The 13669-nt window shown below is 46.0% G+C and overlaps 4 protein-coding genes across 4 annotated transcripts; all 4 read left to right on the top strand.

The window, feature by feature from the left end:
* The first annotated feature begins 92 nt into the window (after positions 1–92).
* Positions 93–4328, top strand: LY89DRAFT_782556 (uncharacterized protein). Its single transcript, XM_018222592.1, has 5 exons — positions 93–201; positions 255–556; positions 606–3673; positions 3721–3860; positions 3910–4328. The coding sequence occupies exons 1-5, from the start codon at positions 147–149 to the stop codon at positions 4272–4274; spliced, it is 3930 nt and encodes a 1309-aa protein (XP_018070624.1). The 5' UTR covers positions 93–146; the 3' UTR covers positions 4275–4328.
* Positions 4329–4731: 403 nt separating this feature from the next.
* LY89DRAFT_586631 (uncharacterized protein) lies at positions 4732–6878 on the top strand (the record flags this gene model as incomplete). The annotated part of the gene is made up of 6 exons (XM_018209379.1): positions 4732–4769; positions 4831–4868; positions 4926–5253; positions 5309–5922; positions 5969–6159; positions 6207–6878. The coding sequence occupies 6 exons, from the start codon at positions 4732–4734 to the stop codon at positions 6876–6878; spliced, it is 1881 nt and encodes a 626-aa protein (XP_018070623.1).
* A 305-nt stretch (positions 6879–7183) lies between these two features.
* Positions 7184–10318, top strand: LY89DRAFT_78605 (uncharacterized protein). The gene is made up of 4 exons (XM_018222947.1): positions 7184–9149; positions 9203–9756; positions 9808–10137; positions 10194–10318. Exons 1-4 carry the CDS (start codon positions 7488–7490, stop codon positions 10234–10236), a joined length of 2589 nt encoding a protein of 862 aa, XP_018070622.1. The 5' UTR covers positions 7184–7487; the 3' UTR covers positions 10237–10318.
* Positions 10319–10860: 542 nt separating this feature from the next.
* On the top strand, positions 10861–13321 carry LY89DRAFT_719023 (uncharacterized protein; the record flags this gene model as incomplete). Its single annotated transcript, XM_018218460.1, has 7 exons — positions 10861–11238; positions 11379–11447; positions 11502–12056; positions 12112–12241; positions 12378–12872; positions 12986–13215; positions 13286–13321. The coding sequence occupies 7 exons, from the start codon at positions 10861–10863 to the stop codon at positions 13319–13321; spliced, it is 1893 nt and encodes a 630-aa protein (XP_018070621.1).
* Positions 13322–13669: the final 348 nt, after the last annotated feature.

The raw sequence follows: 13669 nt of genomic DNA, 5'->3' as shown, positions 1-13669 counted from the left end.
AATTGGGAAGGAATCTAGAATAAGCTAAGCGGCATTCGTCTTAGGGGCAAGCCGCGGCGATATCGAACAGATACGGATACAGCTCGAAGCCACGTTGAAATAAATTCTTTCACACCTTCACTGCACCTCTTTCACATGAATGCGCAATGGCGCCTCTTGTGGATAATCCGCTGATAGCATCTGCGACGTTGCATAATCCATGTATGTATACCCCTGGCTGGGTGAAAGGTCCAAAAATTCTAATCATGAACCAGTGCCACTTTACTTTCATACCTATGTCTGGCCTTTTGCGATCATATGGCCCATCTTTCTACGATATTACCTTTCCGGAGAATTATACACAAAGCATATTAATGGTTCAGAATGGACATTCGTTTGGTGTGGGACAATCATCACTGCTCAAAGTTTGACTTGGCTATGTACGAAATGGAACGTCAACTTGCAGTCACTCTTCACTTCAGTCTCTGCCGACAAAGTTCAGGACGCGAAGCTCATTAAGGTCATTCCTGTTGCCAATGCCGGGTCTTCCGAAATCTGCTCAATCGATAGGGACAACGTGGGTTTTGCAACTCTCTATAGGTGGGAGCTATGCTAATTGGTGTTAGGCTGGGGGCAAGAAAAACATTTCGTTTCTCTTCCAAAAAAGACGATTCCTATACAACTCCGAGAAGAACTCCTTCTCTCCTCTTTCCTACGCGATCGATGCGGACCCCAAACCATTGATTGGAGACTTCCAGAATTCCAGAGGCTTACCGACTGCATCTGAGATCTCCAGAATTCATCAACATTATGGGGATAACACTTTCGATATTCCAGTTCCTTCTTTTACGGAATTATTCAAGGAACACGCTGTGGCACCTTTCTTCGTCTTTCAAATCTTCTGTGTTGGATTATGGATGCTGGACGAGTACTGGTACTATTCACTCTTTACTCTGTTCATGCTTGTTGTATTCGAGAGTACAGTAGTATGGCAGCGCCAACGCACCTTGAACGAATTCCGAGGCATGAGCATCAAGCCATACGAGATCTACGTTTATAGAATGAACAAATGGGAACATACTCATAGCGACAAGCTATTGCCAGGAGATTTAGTATCTGTCGGGCGTACCAAGGAAGACAGCGGAGTAGCATGTGATATGCTTTTGGTTGAGGGTAGTGCGATTGTCAACGAAGCAATGTTGTCCGGAGAAAGTACACCGCTTTTGAAAGATTCGGTTCAACTCAGACCCGGAGATGCTACACTGGAACCAGAGGGCCTCGACAAGAATGCTTTCTTATATGGCGGAACCAAGGTTCTTCAGATTACTCATGGCAATACGGAAGAGGCAAGACCTAAGGTTGCATCTGGTGTATCACCTCCTCCCGATGATGGTGCTTTGGCCATTGTTGTCAAGACCGGATTTGAGACATCTCAAGGCAGCTTGGTCAGAACCATGATCTACTCCACGGAACGTGTTTCGGCAAACAATGCTGAAGCTCTTCTGTTCATTCTGTTCCTGTTGATCTTCGCAATTGCAGCTTCTTGGTATGTATGGGATGAAGGTGTGAAGAAGGACAGAAAACGATCCAAGCTTCTCCTCGACTGTGTCTTGATTGTCACTAGTGTCGTTCCACCAGAGCTTCCTATGGAACTAAGTCTTGCTGTCAACACCAGTCTTGCAGCTCTAAGCCGTTATGCCATCTACTGTACCGAGCCTTTCCGCATTCCATTCGCAGGACGTGTCGACGTCGCTTGTTTTGATAAGACTGGTACATTGACCGGCGAAGATCTGGTTGTCGAGGGTATTGCTGGTCTTGGTCTTGGTCATTCTGGAACGGATACACCTCGTGAGACTGATGGGGCGCATAGCCACATTACCCCTGTTCTGGATGCCGGTCTGGAAACGACTCTTGTGCTAGCTACGGCACATGCGCTCGTTAAGCTGGACGAAGGCGATATTGTTGGAGATCCAATGGAAAAGGCAACATTGACATCCCTTGGTTGGACTCTGGGCAAGAACGACATTCTCACAAGCAAGGTTCCTCAGGGCGCAAACGTCTCATCAGCATCCAACAGCGTTCAGATCAAACGTCGATTCCAATTTTCTTCGGCTTTGAAGCGTCAAAGCTCTGTTGCCACCATCACTGCACAACACTCTGCCACAGGAAAGAAGATCAGAAGCACCTTCGTTGGTGTCAAAGGTGCTCCTGAGACTATAATGAAAATGCTGGTCAAGGTTCCTGCAGATTATGAGGAGACTTTCAAGTACTTTACTCGAAAGGGTTCCCGTGTTCTTGCACTCGCTTACAAGCATCTCTCCATCGACTCAGAAATTGGATCTGGCAAGATTAACGAATTGAAGCGAGAAAATGTTGAGGCTGGTCTGAACTTCGCTGGGTTCTTGGTTCTACATTGTCCTCTCAAGGACGATGCCAAGAAATCTGTTCAAATGCTTAACGAGAGCAGTCATCGTGTGGTCATGATTACTGGAGACAATCCTCTCACTGCTTGTCACGTGGCTCACGAAGTCGAAATCGTGGACAGAGATGTTCTGATTCTCGATGCACCTGAACATGATGACTCTGGGGAGAAGTTGGTTTGGAGGAGTATCGATGATCAAATCTCAATCCCTGTTGATCCTACGAAACCTATCGACCCCAAGATCATTGAGTCCAAAGATCTTTGTGTTACTGGTTACGCTCTCGCTAAGTTCAAAGGTCAAGTCGCCCTCTCCACCATCTACCGGTACGCTTGGGTCTACGCTCGGGTGTCTCCAAAACAGAAAGAAGAAATCCTCATGGGACTCAAGGATCTTGGATATCACACTCTTATGGCCGGTGATGGAACGAACGATGTTGGTGCTCTGAAGCAAGCTCATATTGGTGTCGCATTGTTGAATGGTTCACAAGATGACCTCAACAGGATCGCCGAACATTTCCGCAACACAAAGATGAAGGAAATGTACGAGAAGCAATGCCAGATGATGACCAGATTTAACCAGCCAACGCCACCAGTACCCGTAATGATCGCTCACCTGTACCCTCCCGGACCCACGAATCCTCACTATGAGACCGCGATGAAGCGAGAGGCAGAGAAGAAAGGCATAGCCGTGGCGCTGAGTGAGACTGCAGCTGATAAAACAAATGGCATTGAAACAATTACCTCGCCAGGCGCACAAGCTCTCATTGATAGCCGAAACCCTAAGCAGACTCAAGCACAGCAGAAGGCCATGGGTTTGGCAGAAAAGTTCACTCAAAGTATGACAGAAATGGAGCTCGATGAGGAGCCACCGACTATCAAGTTGGGTGATGCTTCTGTTGCTGCACCATTCACAAGCAAGCTTAGCAACGTTATCGCAATTCCCAACATCATTCGACAAGGACGTTGCACTCTCGTAGCAACGATCCAGATGTACAAGATTCTTGCCCTCAATTGTCTTATCAGCGCCTACAGTCTTTCTGTTCTGTACTTGGAGGGCATTAAGTTTGGAGATGGCCAAGTCACAATCAGTGGTATGCTTATGAGTGTCTGTTTCCTGTCCATCTCCAGAGCGAAGTCTGTTGAAGGTCTATCGAAAGAACGTCCTCAACCCAATATTTTCAATTTCTACATTATTGGATCTATTTTGGGACAGTTCGCTATACACATTGTTACCTTGATCTACATCGCCCGTTACTGCGACACGATTGCTCCGTAAGTCCAATGCTCCATTGATGTAGCCACCAATTAACAGTTTACAGACGTAGCGAGGAAATTGATCTTGAGGGGGAGTTTGCACCATCTCTGCTAAACAGTGCTGTGTACCTTTTGCAACTCATCCAACAAATCTCGACTTTCGCCATTAACTACCAGGGTCGGCCGTTCAGAGAGGCTCTTTCGGGTCAGTTTCTTCCCCATTCCATTCGTGAACATGCTAATTTTGGCTCAAGAAAACCGTGGAATGTACTGGGGCATTATTGGTGTCTCAGCCATTGCCTTCTCTTGCTCAACAGAATTCGTTCCCGAGATCAATGAGAAGATGCGCCTTGTTCCCTTCACGTCGGACTTCAAGTGGACGATGACTACCGTCATGATTGTTGATTATCTCGGCTGTTATGTAATCGAAAAGGCATTGAAGGCACTGTTCAGTGATTACAAGCCAAAGGACATTGCGATCAGAAGACCTGATCAATTGGCTACGGAGCAAAAGAGAATTGATGATGAGAAGGCAGAACAGGTCAGATTAGCTGAGGAGAAAGCTGCAAAAGAGATTGCAGAACTAGAGAGAAAGTTGGCTGAGAAGACAAGAGCTTAGAGTGTAGATATTGCGCATCAGAATGCAGTGTACAATATGAATGCATTTTTGGTCAATGAGTGAGTGTTGTCGGCAATTCAATCCATGAAAGGGGCGGGACCAGCAATCAGGACAGTGACATGCCAGCTATTTGAACCCCACACCTCATTTCACTCAAGAATCCTTCTTCTGTGAATATTGAACAGCATCGCAATGATTCAGGTTTCCCATTCACGAATTTCTCTAGCAAGACAAACTTTCCATCTCAATATCAACGTCATGGCACATCAAACTGAGTTCAGCGCGAATCTTGTTCCGCTGCCAAGGCCCAAAATCAAGGACAAGCAAGTGGAGAGCTCGACGCGCCATTCTCCCTAGCACGAACAGTTTTTCATTCCCTTTGAGCCCGCCATTGATATCTTCTCATCAATTTTTGGAGCTTTAGCCAAGTGACACAGTATCTATTGTCCCAGAAACGATGGTTCAATGGAGGAAAATATTCGGTATGGATGGGAGGTATGTTGGAGCTTCCAACCCCGCGTCAACAGGAACCCAAGCTCACGAAAACTCAATTCAGTGCGGACCAGCACCGTTGGAGAGATGAGGCTCGTCGCTGTAAGTCGCACTAGATCTGCCATTCCCTATTGTACGAGCTAATTTTGGACATGGCAGTGTTGCCGACGTACCACGAAGATGCGATACCGTCTGCGATCCCCGCTCCCGAAGTCACGAAAGTCGCACTGCGTCTGCGATACCTGATCGAGGAGAGTGTGCCATGCGAACTCGAAGAAAGTCGTATCACGGAGAGTCACAGCCGTGTGATTACTACGCGGGTGATCAAGGCTGCGAAAGAGGCTGGAGGGAGAGAATATGGTGCTTGTGTGGTGTATTGTCTGTTGGTCAATAAGAGGTGGTTTAAGAAGCAAGCCATGCTTGAACTTTGGGATGCGGATTTGCATAACATAAGGGCCACGGCGTGTGAGGTTATTGCGAAACAATTGTGAGTAATGCAATTAGTCTAGGACATTGGAGTTATATTGGCTAATTGTAGACAGGATCGAGACGGAGGATGATCTAGAGTATTTGCTCCAGGATGTACTGTTGAAACGCTATTCTATTATGATAGATGGCGAGCAGACAGCTCCCGCAAATGTCATCGAACGCGCAGTGGATCTTCATGCTTTGAGAGTTACTGGCTCGTCTGGGTATCAAAAATGCGTCAGCTATCTCTGGAGAGGCTGGTTGGTGCAAGATGAGAACGACCCGAACAGATTCGTGGATTACAAGAAGAAAGATAATACTTCCTACTGGCAGCATGTCGATCCGGACCGCATGAGAGCACCAGTCTACCAGAATGCTACTCAGGTCATCTTCTCATTGATCTACTTGGCTCTGTATACTGGTGCTGTCAATACCGTCAATAAGACCGGGGACTTGGATGTTGTGGAAATCATTCTTTATATCTTCACATTTGGGTTCTTCTGTGATGAGTTTTCCAAGTGGTGGAAGGTTGGACGGTACTATATTGGATTTTGGAACATTTTCAATATGGTTCTTTACGCTTTACTCACAACCAGTTTGATTACCAGATTTATTGCTCTGAGCCATCCATTGGAAGATGATGATGGGCAGAGAGAGAAGTACAACGAGCTAAGTTACAACTTCTTAGGTATGTGCTCCGAAGAGTTGATTTGATCCATGTGCTAACGAAATAGCTTTCTCCGCACCTATGTTTTGGATGAGACTTCTTCTGTATCTTGATTCGATACGATTCTTTGGCGCCATGTTGGTCGTGTTGAAGGTCATGATGAAGGAGTCACTCATCTTCTTCGCTCTCCTCATCGTTATTATCGTTGGATTCCTACAAGCCTTCATCGGCATGGATAATGCGGATTCAAATGCAGATGTAGGTGCAACAAGCCCACACATAATTGCACTGCTAATTCTACGTAGGCAACTATATTCATCCTTCAAGCCATGGCCAATGCGGTGATGCAGTCACCGGACTTCTCAGGCTTCGACAATTTCTCGCCGCCATTTGGTATAATTCTTTATTACATCTTCACATTTCTCATCATGGTTGTCTTGCTCAATATCTTGATCGCTCTATACAATTCAGCCTACGAAGATATTACCGACAATGCCATTGACGAATACATGGCATTGTTCTCCCAGAAAACCATGCAATTCGTCCGTGCACCCGACGAGAATGTCTTCATCGCACCACTTAATCTTGTGGAGATATTTTGCCTGATTATACCCCTCGAATGGTGGCTACCACGTAAGACATACGCCAAGCTGAACGATTATGTCATGGCAGTTCTCTACAGTCCATTACTATTCGTCGCAGCATGGTTTGAGACTAGGAGTGCCAAAATGGTGAGAAGTAACAGGAAAAGAGGAGAGGAAGACGACGATACTGTTGAGGAGTGGGAACAGATGGCTGGTGAGGTGGACTTTGAGGCCGATGGATGGAATAAGAAGGTTGCGAGTGCCAAACCAAATGTCGAGGAAGATCAAGCCACGACTGAGGTCAAGGCTTTGCGATCTGAAGTCAAGGAATTGAAAGATCTGTTGCTGCAATTGGTCAAGGAGCAAGGCACGGCTACCGGCAATGGCGCATAGGGTTATCAATGCTGTATATGAGCGGCCAACTTATCTGGTCACAAACATGACAGGTTTGAAAGCATATGTCTGTTCCATTAGCTCCAAAAACTGGTTGAAATCGCCTCCGCGGCGAGTGCCAACAACTCGAATATCAGCTATCTAGATAAACGGGTTTGTGGCGAGTGCCAACTCATTTCGTTCAATTTTCAGCCGCTAGACATTCTTTCGGGTCATTTACTGTCAATCAGCTCAAAAACATGGGCGATTCAACTCGCAATTCTTTAAAGTCGTCCGTTTGCAGTTTTGTGGCAATGAAAGGGCATCGAATTTACTTGTCCAGTCCAAATGCGAATGGCATGGTGAGAAAGGCGCATTGTTTTGTTTGGGCCGTTTCTTGTACGTCTTTGTCGTGCTAATGAAATATTACCTTTATCATTCTTCAACAAAGTAGTCGAGATGGACAATAAAAGTGTGGTACCGCTTGCGGCCTGAATTTCTTTTCAAGTCCTTTGCAAGCGCAACAAAGCAGATCCTAAGACTATGGGCTTGATTAAATTTGGCCCTTGACGTTTCAAGAACAATCCTTCGTCCAAGATTTCGATCACATACACCAAAGCAATTCACAAGATGCCGCCAAGAGTCGAGCCATCCCGGCGCCGTGTAGGTCGCAAAATCCCAAAGAATAGAGCAGGACCTTTACAGCAGAATGACACGAGCGATGCAGTTAGATTCAGTAACATAGATGCTGAGCTAGCCACAACTAGTCTCGATATCAATGCTTATGGTGAATTAAACGATGTAGCCAGGCGGAATCATGATCAGCCCGCCACAATAACTGCTTCGCCATTCAAATGGCTGAAGCCAGCAAGCCAGCTACTCTTGCCACAAGAACTACAAGATAGGCTGGGCCAGAATCTGAACCAGAAGAATATGACCAATCTGACTGAAAACGATACCGCATTCCGCGACCTCCTCAAGGATGTCACCTCTATTAGAGAATGGTGGGCGAAGAATCGCGAGGAATGGGGTTTCCGCCGCACCGAGCTTGTAACGATACAGAAGAGCATAGATAGCTTATTGGTACAAGTTGGAGGATTGGAAAACATTGAGATGACTCGCCATGCAGCCGCCAGAAAGCAGTACTATCTGCAAGTTGAGGTCGCTAACTCGAGGCTCAAGTGGTTTGAGGAGAACGAGGCTTACATGAAGATTGTCATCGCGAAGTTTAAAGATATCCAAAATAGCTTGAGCAAGACTGTCGAGAAATCCAAAGCCGTCTATGTCATGCCGACAGAGGATTACTTTCCGGATGGCTTTGATTATGATAAAATGCTCACTTCATATCAATTCACCGATGGAGATGTCGCTTGGTGGGAAAATGGCCTCGGATTGAGTTCAGCGCTTCGGGGCATGAGGAAATTCCTTACGAATACCGGAGATGATAACGCTAGCAAATCCGAATTGCGTAAAGCAAGTCTTGCGATTGTGCGACAAGCCATCGCCGATGTCAGCCTTCAATGGAAGGTGTATGGAGGAGACACCCCAGATGCGATAGACGCCAAGCTTGTCACAGAGCGAACTTCGCTTAACAGAGATGCCAGACGGGGGAGAACCTCACCAACTGCTGCTGCTAGAGCTGAGGCTACTAGAAAGAGAATCGCTAAAATGGAAGAAAACAAGGCAGCTATACAACGCATCATCGATACAAATGCAGACTACCTGGCGATTTTGAGAAATACTGAAAGGCGCTTGGTGGTAGAATTAGCAATCCTTACATGGGAAAACCGAAGAACTACTGGATTATTGGGAGTGGCGAGGAAGATGGAACGGGACTTGAAAGACTCCCCTAGAGTTGATCTTCGATTCCTGGTTTCACGAATTCCATTCGTTTACCATTTTTACATGACCTGTCGAACTCACTATCTGCATCAGAAGAGCCTTGATGATCTTTTCACGATACTTCGGGACGATGCCTTTCAGCGGTCGGACATAGACAGTATCACGACAATGATCATTGACCATCATGCGAAGTTTCGGCCTGCCTACCAGGCTACGATCAACAAATTCAGGTCCACAAATTGGATTTGGGATAATGCTGAGATGCGAGAAAACATGTGGTATGAACTTGAGTATGAATTCGAAGACATGGCACAAGTTGTTGCGGAAGCAGAGCAACTGTTAACCGAAAGGACGACGGCCTTAGCTTTAGTCAAGCCTTCTGAGGCAAAATTGAGATTGGTTGCTCTAGGAGGACCAAACGTCTTGAACCAACCTGCTCTTTCTGGAGGTGTAAGTAATCTCTAAGCGATTTCTTTGACAAGTCCCTTGCTAATGCCACACAGGTAAGATCTGGATGGACCACTATAACCGTTGCGAGACAGAGACTTGCAGTTACACAGCTTGAAGTTATTGGTAATTATAACATGGAAGCGGGAGAAGCTCTACGAGCACTATTCGTCAGCCCAGATATAGCAGAATACTTCCGATTCACGCACTGGATGAAGCGTCAACCTTTCGTTGATCTTGTCAATTCGTTCCTCAAGACACCAGTGAGCGACGAGATTATCGCCGCTTTCCTCGTTGTTTGTCACGATGCCAATGACCTATTCACAATTAATGTCCTTGGCAGAATCTCATACTGCGACCAAGGATGGGAACTTGTTCATGAGGCACCCGTCGGTGGTCCGATCCGGGGCGTCAGGAGTATTAAGCCCGTTGGCCAGGACGATCTCGAGAAATGGCTAGTGAAGAACAAAGCTACCATGGTGACGAATAATCGAGACATTTCTGCCAGAGACCTCTATAACACCATGAAGGCAGCTTTCGAGGGACTGACCAGGGACCAATTCGATGATGCAATGTCGTTCTTCAACCGCATTGGGAGGATGTACATAAGGTAAGTGAACTACTCGTTCCTGACCCCGTAACACGTGCTAATCTTTCCCAGTCCGATTGACCAGCCAACCGGAAGCAGTCAAGTATTCCGCAGAATAGACAACGGCTGGCAGATTGACCGACAAACGCCATACGATCCCATTTTCGCCCCAGCCCCGCCATACTTTGCACAACTAAGAGAGATTCTCGTTGGTGCTAGAGCTACCATTACGACTCATCAGTTTAGGAGAAATAGGGTAAGTGAGACAGCGTTATTCGACCTTCTGGAAGCAATTTTGCAACTACCTGGTGGTGCATTTGGCTTTGGAAGAGTAGTCGTCAATAGACATCGTTTCCACTTGTTTTTGCGATGGTGTACTCGAAATGAGTCTGGCTTCCTCAAGTAAGTGGCTTACCCGAATGATGATACGGAGTGTTACTAATAAGTTCTTTTAACAGCTTGAATCGTTCGGGGATTATCACTGGGTCTGCAGTAGTGTAGTTTTGATCTATAGGCTGTTTCCCTATGTATCTTCTGGCGTCTTTATAATATAGCTGCGACGTTTGCTTTGTGTTCAATTGTACTTGTTAGACTCTAATACTTGAAAATTGTAGACCCATTTCTATAGTTTCCGCGCTGTCTTCGTCATCACCCTCGTGAATTATCATGTCTGGGTACTGTTCTTCCTGAAAATTCCCCCAAGCGAACTTTTGCCCTTGATTTCTTGCAGGCAGTTGACCTCGTCAAGTCTCTGAAAAAAAATTTCGACACCCGTTAAGATGATCAATTCAATCGTCGGTAGTACGTGCCATCTGAAACCATGGATCTCCACCTTATGATCTTTGTTCATTGTGTTCAAGCGTGATTGTCATTTCAATAGGCTGTTTGCAGTGGCGTCTAAACCGGAAAGCCGAACAATGGCGACTTGGAGCAGGCCTCACTTCATGCGATCCTTTGTCACGCCACGCCCGCATTTTCGAAGAGGTGTATGGCTGAGTCGGAATTTTCAACGTGCTCGTTACGATTTTACCACTATATTAAGATTGACGCTGAAAAGCGTTCGAAACTCTTGAACGTCAAGGTCAAAGCCAATCTGTAAGCATAAACAAGTTACAGATTTCCAAGATGTCGTCGCCCCCCACGAAAAAGACCGCCTTTGCGCAAAAGTATGGCCCAGGCCCTGCAAGTATAAACATTCCAGGGAATCCGATCATCGTGAAAAGCGGTTTTACCCCATTCCCTCCTGCACAGCCATTTTCATTAGATCAGTCTGCTCAAAAAAGCCAAGACGATATTGAAGATTATCAGAGGAAGAGCTTGCATGGTTTCACAATGCAGCAATTGAGAGATCGGGGAGCTATTTACGACGATCCAATTAAGTATACTCCTATAGATATTCCGATAGATCCAATGTATCAGCGAGATCGGTGGACATTGTCTCCGCTCAAGGATATCTTCATGGCGGATGGAGTTACGAAATGGTCAGCACAGAATAATGTTGTTGTACGTATTGAAATCACCCTAAATCTGCCACTTCGTCACGAGCTGAAGTCCTCGAACTTGTCTAAGAAGTTTTCAAGTGATTTTCATTTGGAGAACTCGGCTTTAATCATGTTCTGAAACGCCAGACTAATTTCCCGTAGTGGTCTGCCATGAAACCCTGTTTACGAATAGCAACAAACATATTGTATAAAATTTGTGCGCACCCTTGGGTAGGTATATGGTTTCTGTCCTATGCTTCTCATGAGACATTAACAATTGTATAGTTTGATGCTTTCTTGTTAGGTCCTCGAGAATACATCGACCATTCCAGAATGAGTGCAGTGCTTTTGCTCGTGGGGACCGCTAAAGAACTGAACTTGCAGTCCTTTAGTACACGACCTCCACATCCAGATAACGCCAAATCATGCGAATTAGCACAGTCACTCTTGTTAGGATCGAAAGGTATGCGAACTCTCCGATGGGGGTTGATGTCAGCTTTCGAATTACCGACGGATCCTCAGCCAGCACGGGTGGACCCAATGTATGGTTTTGCAATAGTTGATAAAGATAGCAGCAGACCCGAGGATATCAAAGGATTCCTTGCTTTCGAATTGCTTTCTCCGCTGCTGAGGAAAGATCTTACTGATGGGGAGCGGATTGGCGCACAAGTCTTGGTAGCCTTCACTCTTGTCCACGAGACGATACATATATTAAATTTCGCAAAAGGATATAAGGAGATCGGGAACCTGTACAATCGAAAGCTCACACCCCGTGAGTGGAGAGAACAGTATTGTTTGGACGAACCTCTTCTTGAAGCGGGATACTCCGCAGAGTATGCCGTGCGTTCCTCCATCAAATTCTACCCTTATCATGTGGCTGACGGTTCTTTTCCAGCTGTTCAATGGATGTTTAGAGGGTATCCGCGACAGTCCTTTTGAAGGTACACATCCTGCCTTCTATCATGGTTCGTTTCCTACCAAAAAGCAGGGCCGTGTCCCGTACTTAACGACGCCCTCGTTTCCACGTGAGTCCACTTCTAAATTAGTTATTGAAATCCATTTCGTAACATTCACGATTCACTACCCTTCGAAGACAAAGGAATTCACAGCACTTGCTTCGTAACATTTTGTTCGGTAAACATGCTAATTCGGTGGCGATAGCTGTACGTGTGGCCAATCCATTGCCTGTAGCCTATTTACGAAATCTCGCATCACAAGATTTCTGGGACGCAAATGGAACATCCATTCGTGACATTAGACCTCCTCCAAACGATGTGATATCATTCAAGTACGAAGGCGAGACTGATGAAGAATACAAACTTGCCGACAAAAAGGAAGCAGAATATCTCATGCGTCCCAGCTCGTCGGCGATTACTATCGATCGTCTGGTAAACTTCTTACCGGCTGCAAGAACTGCTTACGGAATTGAACTTTTCGCTGAGAGGCTTGAGGAGATGAAGAAGCTTAATGATAATGCCGCGAGCCTCGTGGAGGTTGCATTATGCGCAAGTGAGCTCTGCGAAAGAGCTCGGGGAACGCTAGACTATGAATCTAGTCTTGATCTACTGCTCCGTGACTTGATGACGATCGTCGTTGCTCAAGAGGCTTGTTTTGAGCGCATGATCCAGATCGGGATTCAAGGGATAGACATAACAAGTGAGTTTAACACTCTGTTGACCATGACTTTGCCACTGACAAAACCGTAGCTCTCAAATCAACATGTTACATTCGAAATCGCGAAATAAGACGTGTGCTTAATGTGTGCATAGCATTTGGGGTCATGACGCCCTCTCAAAGTGCCACTATACAAGATATAAATGGTAGACTCAACACGATGAAGCTTGGGTGCACAAAGACAGCAGCCAAGCCACTAGGCATCGATCTCATAGAAGAGCAAGCAGAAATACAAATCGACAACCTGACAGATGAGATAATGGCTCGAGGTCTAATGCCCTTTCGAAACCGAGGACAAACTGTACAATGCGTCAATGATTGCAATGTACTAAGAAATAAGCTTGGCTGCAGACCACAATACCACGCAATGACAAATATCTTGATTGCAGTACTAGAAACGTCGCGGACGATTGAAGACCGCCTTACATTAGTTACAATAGGCCAGATAACGTTGGACATACTAAAGATTTCTCCTCTATGGACGACCGAGATAGAAGGTTACTTAAGGTTGGCTAAAATTACTATACCGCAACTTGCTGCAGAACTACTCAAGCAACGCAGTGTAGTTGCTAGTTGTAGACATGTTGGAGCGCCCGGAAGCTCTTCATCTGCTACCCCATGAGTTCACGCGTAGACGAGCAGAAGTGTTACAACGAAAAGCAGATTCTATATGAAGGGCGGTTCAATTGACCTGCTGTACATTTTGTTACTTGGCGGAAGAGATAGACTCTCTTGATGCCAAAACTGCGGCTGGAGTTCTCGCTTAATTCAGGGGTCCT

This window comes from Mollisia scopiformis (assembly GCF_001500285.1).
Source record: "Mollisia scopiformis unplaced genomic scaffold LY89scaffold_13, whole genome shotgun sequence".
Lineage (NCBI taxonomy): Eukaryota > Fungi > Ascomycota > Leotiomycetes > Helotiales > Mollisiaceae > Mollisia > Mollisia scopiformis.
This window is presented reverse-complemented; position numbering and strand designations above follow the sequence as displayed.

Bases quoted from the DNA above. Each gene is read 5' to 3' on its own strand.
- LY89DRAFT_782556 (XM_018222592.1), top strand. From the start codon at position 147: ATGGCGCCTCTTGTGGATAATCCGCTGATAGCATCTGCGACGTTGCAT. The intron at 202-254 runs GTATGTATACCC...ATCATGAACCAG, and splicing joins TGCGACGTTGCATAATCCAT to TGCCACTTTACTTTCATACC. The intron at 557-605 runs GTGGGTTTTGCA...AATTGGTGTTAG, and splicing joins GCTCAATCGATAGGGACAAC to GCTGGGGGCAAGAAAAACAT.
- LY89DRAFT_78605 (XM_018222947.1), top strand. From the start codon at position 7,488: ATGCCGCCAAGAGTCGAGCCATCCCGGCGCCGTGTAGGTCGCAAAATC. The intron at 9,150-9,202 runs GTAAGTAATCTC...AATGCCACACAG, and splicing joins AACCTGCTCTTTCTGGAGGT to GTAAGATCTGGATGGACCAC. The intron at 10,138-10,193 runs GTAAGTGGCTTA...TTCTTTTAACAG, and splicing joins AATGAGTCTGGCTTCCTCAA to CTTGAATCGTTCGGGGATTA.